Source organism: Pteropus alecto, unplaced genomic scaffold (assembly GCF_000325575.1).
Source record: "Pteropus alecto unplaced genomic scaffold, ASM32557v1 scaffold78, whole genome shotgun sequence".
In the NCBI taxonomy this organism is placed as follows: Eukaryota; Metazoa; Chordata; class Mammalia; order Chiroptera; family Pteropodidae; genus Pteropus; species Pteropus alecto.
In genome coordinates, this window is record NW_006443124.1 from 4,444,489 (window position 1) to 4,451,743 (window position 7,255).

The window sequence follows — 7,255 nt, forward strand, 5'->3', positions numbered from 1 at the left end:
AGATCTGGTGGCATACAATTTTTCTCTCTTAAAAATTTTTTTTTTTTCATTAAATACATAGTTCTTGAAAACATTCTCACTGTTCTGGCAGGGGAAGCAAACCATACAGATAAACTAAAAGCCCCGCTTGATCCCTTACTGTCTGCCATGTCTCTGCTGTGCGTGCACGCGCACACACACATTCCCTCTCCCCTCCCTTTTCCAAAGGTAACCACTGCCACTGGACTTCTTCCTGATTTGCACCTCATGAATTTATTTTAAACAAAAATTGCATCTTAATGCTTTTTTCCCACAATATGTCTTAGCCCTGTTTCCACAGCAGTACGTTCAGGATAGCCCCCTTGTTAATTGCCACCTCCTATTCTGTAGGTGTACCCTAGTTTATGGTTTACCATTCCCCTCTTTTGGACTTTGTGATCACTTCTGGCTTTTGCCTTTGTGAGCAGTGCTGTATCGAACGCCCTTTTGCATGCCAGCACGTATCTTTGAGTCCTCCTCTGTGGGGAGAACTGGGTCTGCTTCTCGAAGTTGGTCCTTTACTCTTGGGCTGCACAGCTTTGTGAAGGATGCTCAGGAACAGTATAACAAGCTGCGGATGATGCACTCTAACATGGAGACCCTCTATAAGGAGCTAGGCGAGTACTTCCTCTTCGACCCCAAGAAGTTGTCTGTGGAAGAATTCTTCATGGATCTGCACAACTTTAAGAATATGTTCATGGTGAGCAAGGGAGACCTGTTGACTGACTGTCGTGGACATTTTTCACTATCCACAGGGCTCATGTTGGTTGGTGGTGGGTGTGCAGTGTGAGTGTATACATACCCACGTGTTTATTTTTCTTCTCCACAGCAAGCAGTCAAGGACAACCAGAAGCGGCGGGAGACAGAGGAGAAGATGCGGCGAGCAAAACTAGCCAAGGAGAAGGCCGAGAAGGAGCGGCTGGAGAAGCAGCAGAAGAGGGAGCAACTCATAGACATGAATGCAGGTAAGACGTGGAGGAGGAAGGAGGATGGGTTGAGACAGGAACATTTGGAAGACTTCTCTGTCTAGAATCTAGAGGCCAGAGAACAGCTCATGTCTGAGCACAATTCCTGGCGAGTGATTGTTGGCAGATCCTGGTGCTGGACTTTCACCCCAACTCAGTGACATGCACAGGGCCGTTCTCCATGCTTGAATCCTCTTCTCTCCTTTGCTGGTTCCTGCATTATGTCTCATCTCCGCGGTGATTTTAATACTGCTATAACACATACTCTTTCCTTCTGCCCATCCAAATGCCTTTGGTCTGTTTCTATACCCTCTACTAAATCTTTTGTTCTTTTCCCCAAAATGTTTTCCTGGCCCTGCTTGTTAGTAGTGGCTTGTCCTTCCTTTCTGCTTATTTCACTAAGTACTGTGTCCCTAGTACCTCAGCACAATCGTCCACACCTATCAGACTGTAAATGGATTGAACTTCTGGAAAGGGGACGGGGGAGCCGGCCACCCTCCTTTCTTCAGCAGAATCTCTCTTTTACTACCAGAAGCATGTCTTTGTTGAAACATATGGCCTCAATTACTGGCCCTCTGTTTCCTGCCTCTGCTTCTTTCCTGCTGCCGATTCCCTGCCCCCCTTTGGCTGCTCCAGCGGAAATACAGCATACATTGTACACGACACTGAGCTGATGCCACCCTTCTTGAACCTGAGAGTCTGCGAGCCATCTAAGTGAAGGGGTTCTCAGGGCCGCTGGGTCTGGCAAGAATCAGAGGGCTTTGCTGAGCACAAGAGGGAAGGGCTGCTCTAACACCTCTTACTCCCAGGGACTTTTCTTTGGAAGCTTCTGTTGTGGCAAGATCAGGGACCTGAAGCAGCGGGAACAGCCTACATTTTTCTCTTTTCTTCATACTTTTCTGGGAAGCAATTCCCTGCTCTTACCCCCAGTTCTGTATAAGCCACAAACTTTTTTTCTAATAATGCTATTAAAGCCCACACCAAGTAGCCCTCACCTTTCTCCATTCTCTCCAGGCCTCTGTAGTTTGCCCCTAGGTACTGTCTAGGACACAATAGAGAAAGGTAGAGTCCAGCTGATGTGAGATTTGGGCTGTACCCAGTCATCAGGGTACAGCAGGATCCCCAGGGCAAGCAAATGAGGTTGGAATGTAGGTCAGCTGCAATGGTGATGTTCAGCCAGCAGGTGGCGCCGGGAGCAGTGAGCCCTGCCGCGTAGCTGGCAGCCTCCAGGCTCCTTGGGATTTCACAGTTTTGGATTTCACCTCCCTGAGCTGTTGCCATGGAAACGGAGCCAGGCTGGAACAAGGATTCTACATTAACTCTTCCTTTTCCGGCCAGGATGCTCTTCTTAGATGCCAAGCTGGCTTCAGGGAGATGCAGCCACTGGGGGCAGCACTTCAGTGAAATGTACTCTTGATCAGAGGTTTCCCATCTTTCCGCAGTCCTGCTCTGAAACTGGAACCAGGCTCTCTGTGAAAGGTTTATGGGAATGAGAGTGAAACACTTTAGGATAAAGAGAGATGTAGTTCTTTATTAAATAATTTCATAATCCTAGTCTCTAGTTATCCTGGTCTTGGAGTTGGGCAGTCCTGCTATTCTGTGTGCCTGCCCTGACTGGGATGGGAGGGGGCACTGCAGGAAAATATCCTGGGGTTTACAGTGGTTACTGGTTAGTAGGCAGTGGAACCTTTTGTTTCAGTCATTTTCAAACAGACACAAGTAAACGTGGCTTGAGGCTTGAGGTTGAGCCCTTTGTCTCCTCTGAGCCCCCAGCCACCACGGGCGAGTGGAAGCCAAGCAGTTGCCGTGCATTTCATGTGGGGCTCAACACATGCATGCTTCTCGGGCTGATAAGCTTACATCTCCATTTTGTTCACGACAGAAGGTGATGAAACAGGTGTGATGGACAGTCTTCTAGAAGCTCTGCAATCAGGCGCAGCATTCCGACGAAAGAGAGGACCCCGTCAGGGTAAGTAAGCAAATGGAGCCTTCCCCGTGTTAAAGGGGCTGAGGCCTCTCTGCTCATGGTCCTGCTTGTCTTGGGCTGAAGAGCAGATAATGATGCTCCGAGGACTTAGAAACTTCCCACAGAGTCCCCGTGTCTAGAGTGGATTGTCTAGTCTTCTTCCTCCCACTTTAGAAAGTACCGGCTTGGAGAACTGGGGCTTATGAGACTGATAGCAGTCAGTCACATTTGATTATTCTTGCATTTCTCCCCATCCTTGAAGGAGAAACCTGGAACAAATGAACCAGGGTGCAGGACACAGATTTGGGTGGGTATATAAGAGTGTTAAACAAAAATTGACTGGAATACAAAACTACTGTAGATGTAGGAAATAGAAAGGAAAAATAAGTCAGGAGTCCTTACTCTCCACTTCTCAAGCGGAAGAGATAGAGAATAATAAATAAAAAGTATAAAATCCTAGAGAGAGGAGGTTAGGCATCGTTAACCCCAGATACAGATCATCATCTCCAGGGCAGGGTTGTGCTGTGTCTGAGAGCTGCCGTTTCCTTGGGTGCAGTTAGCCCCCACTGCCCTTGCCATCCCCATTTACTCCCCTGCAACTTTCTCTCTGGACCTTTGGAAGATTTAAGTGGATTACGCTGAGCCAGAGCCTCTAAGAAGAATTATGGGGATAGGAGGACAAATGATCCAGGCATTAGTATGAGGAAGGATTAGCGGATAAGTCTCCTTAGAAGGAAGTGCACAGTGGCCTGCAGACCAGTCCAGAAGAAGGTATAGTCAGGGCTACCGCTCGTGTGGGGCTGGCCTGCACCACGTGTCAGTGAGGTCCATCTCGGGCTTGGGGTGATGGCTTCTTTCCTAGGTTGAAGGGTTGGAATAACAGAAAAGGCATTATTAAGGGTTTCTGTTTCTGGGGGAGGTAGAGTTGTGTTCTCTGTTCCCTGGCTGGTCCATTCGTAGGCCTGTTGGATGTGAGCTTTAACTTAAGGTTATTGTATAGCAGAGCAGTTGTGCAGTTTGCTTCAGCCTGTGCTTAGCTATTAACAGTGGTATCTGTAGGGCTTGTCGTACCTGTCACAGCCTGGAAAGGGGACCTGAGGGTCAAGGCTATAGAGCACACTAGCTCATGTAAACATAGTGTCCTCGCCCAAATGTTGTAGGTCGCTGTGAGTTTCATCTGTCATGGCCAACTGCCTGTTTCCACCCACACTCAGAAGATCCAGAGGGAACTTCCCTCCTGAGGGCCCTTGTGTCTGGTTCAGTACCTTCCCGATACTGAATCTCTGGTTGCAACTCTTGCCCATATTCCAGCCTCCTCTGGGTACAGGCTCTCCACAGGGGAGGAGAGCGGGGTGTGATGGGTGTAGGACTTCCTGGGACAGAGTGTTTAGCCTTACAGATTAGTCTTTGCGTGGAGAATGCAACTAGTAGTATTTCTTCGTGTTTAGTCTTTAGAGGTTCTGCCACAGTTTCCCACCCACCATATAAGGTAATGTGGCCTTGCATTAAGCATTTCTAGCCAGACGAAAGCGCACGGCATCACTGTTCTCTGTCCTCTCAGCTAAGTGTCAACCTGCATCAGACTTTGGCGGGGAATTCCCTTTTAAGCCTCTTCCTGTGGAACTGTGCTAGAATCCCAGATGCTTCCTGTACACAGGCGGCCAGACATCAGTGACTTCCCTCTGCCAGGGAGGCCCATTCTCCACTTCTTCCCAAGTGGGAACCCAGGACTCCCAGGCAGAGGAAGCAGGGATTTTGTTGGAACCTAGCTTTTCAGCAGAGGACTTGAATTAGTCAATGTACTGTTCCCCAGTGCAGGAAGGAATAGGAGCGGACTTACACTAGGAGATAGTGAAGCCAAAAGCAGGTGAAAGTGGAAACTACATACTTTTTAAATTGGCTCCATCCTACAACCTTATCTTTCCGGGCTCTGGGTACACTAAACATACCTGAACATACCTGGGAGATCCTCTCAGGGGAGACATTTCTAGTTACTCTAATAAGCTCTTTAGACCTTGGTGCGTTCACTTCATATGAAGTGAGGTGGCCTTACATTAAATGTAAGTAGAAGGCTGGGCAGCGGAGCATAGGACTAGGTAGGGACCAAAAGACCTAAAGTCAGGTCTAACTCTGATGCTATCTAGGTTACTTTAGGCAAGGTTCTGGGACTTAGTTTCTTCATGTATAAAATGAGAGTTGGACTGGAAAGGCCCCTGGGGTCCTTTCGAGCTTTAATATTTTTTAATACAGTGACAATAGGATTAAGAGGAAAAGAAAAGAGGCAGGACCCAGAAGGCCCCATTCTCAAACTATAAAGGCTCTGATGGCTGTGGGTTTCCCTTAGTGGCTACTGGACTTAGCTGGTTGCTTAGCTGTTTCTATACCTCCTGGCCCATTTCTTTGAGCCAGAAAACTGAAGCGCTGTCAAGCAGATCCGCCTCACAGCCCTCCTCAGTCTCAGGGAGGCAGCTGTCTCTATTCAAAGACACTAGCTTTCTCCTTAGGATTTAAAGGAATGTTAAAAAAATCTCCCATCTCTGGAGACCTGAGGGAGTGACCAGTATACAAAGACCCATTGAGCAGTCAGAAGAGGGAAGTACTATCAAGGCTGGTTCATTAAAAGTGACGTGTAAACTGCTGTGATCCGCAGGGTGTGGGAGAACAGAGGTTTGCCTGTCAAGGGGAAGAATCCATGTGATTGTATTACTGCTACTGTTACAGGCTGATGATCGAGTCTGCTTGTGGTTTTAATGACTCAACTTTATCTCCATGTCTGAATTGTGGCCTCTCATATACAGGCCATCTGTTCACTGGGATAAAAGTCAAGGGAAGAAAGAAATTCATCTCTCTCCCTTTCTTCTCCTCTGCACTTCCCAGCTTCCCTGAGGGCTCCCCCTGCACTAATGGAACACTAATAAAAGTTGGAAAAGACTCTAAAGCCGTCTAGTGATTAGCACCTAACCTCCTCATAGGCTAAAGGAGTTAAGACCCAGATAAGGCCTTGCCCAGGTCTACAGACCTGGCTAATGGTGGAGCCAGAAGTGTAGCCCACATTTGTGAAGCCAAGTCCAGGGCTATTTCAACTAAGCCTACACGATTGGACAGGAAGTGAGTGACCCTTCTGTATAGGCCAGAAATACTCTCTCATACCTTCCAGCAAGGAGAGCCTTGAACAAGGTGTATGCTTCAGGGAGTTTTCTGATGACCACCTGTCTGTAGAAGTTTCAGAGTATTTCCTATAGCAACACTTATCCTCCCTTCACTTCTGTAAAAATAGGACAGGAATTATAATCAGGAGAGCTTTAGACAATAATGAGTTCTTTAGGGTGGTAATGATTGCCCCATCTGTCCTAGTTTCTTCTTCCCTAAGGAAGCTTATTAACAAGAGCACTTCCTCTTAGTAATAGTTCCTAGCCTGTGTTTTAGAAATGTCTTTTTCCAGACCATTAACCTTTTCAAATTCATCTCTACTGGTGTCATATGGTTGATTTTACTGGAGTTTTTACCCTAGCCCACCCCTGATTTCTAGGAATCTGGTCTCAGAGACCTGTGATCAATGTCTCAAGATTGTTCCTTTTTTTCCCCACAAACTGTAAAACTGTTTTCTTATGAGTTAAATATCCTCCTTGATCCCATGTAGTCAAAATACGTATCTGCTTCTGTGGCTACTTTTCAATAGTCTTAACATGTACCCAAGTTAGAGAAAGGATGGGGAGCAGTCAGTTTTTCTGGATCGTTTAAGCTATTCAGCAGAATTGTGGCCCTGAAGACAGTGTGGGAGCCACGTTCCTCGATTGTTCCTAGTTCCGACAAGAGCCTTCTCATTCTGAGGCTGACCTGAGGCCACGTCGTGTCCATCCCGAGTATACCCACTTCCAAGGCTTAAAAGGGTCGTTTTGGTCTTCTCCCCACCTACCACCCACTCCTAATTTTTATGAACTCTAATGCATCAGATGCTTTTTGAATGTAGAAAAATCTAGAAACACTGCTTGACTAGGTATAACTGGTATCCTTTTAGAGGAAGAAATCAAAGAGAGAAGCAGCTTAAGACATGTCACAGTTGACCTTGTTGCCCAGGACATGTGTCCCTGAAGGCCCAGTGTTCTTTTACCTGGGGTCTGGAGTCAGAAGTTATTTCAACACATACATACCCCTCAAGTCTGTGTGTTTTTCTACCGCCCCCCCAACCCCCACCCCACACACACAGGACAGATATTTGCAGATTTTCTTAACTGCTGGAGATTGAATTCAAAGGAGCGGTAAAATGCTGTCAGCCTCTGCCTTTCTGGACATGAGAAGTAGGGGG

General features: G+C 47.1%; 1 protein-coding gene across 2 annotated transcripts in view; it reads left to right on the forward strand.

Moving 5' to 3' along the window:
• DIAPH1 (diaphanous related formin 1) overlaps positions 1 to 7,255 on the forward strand; it is an 84,863-nt gene that overhangs the window by 73,878 nt on the left and 3,730 nt on the right. For both annotated transcript variants that reach the window (XM_025040584.1, XM_025040583.1), the window contains 3 exons: positions 554 to 718; positions 848 to 983; positions 2,866 to 2,952. In XM_025040584.1, coding sequence (XP_024896352.1) covers positions 554 to 718; positions 848 to 983; positions 2,866 to 2,952 — 388 coding nt within the window. The remainder of the gene's footprint in view (positions 1 to 553; positions 719 to 847; positions 984 to 2,865; positions 2,953 to 7,255) is intronic.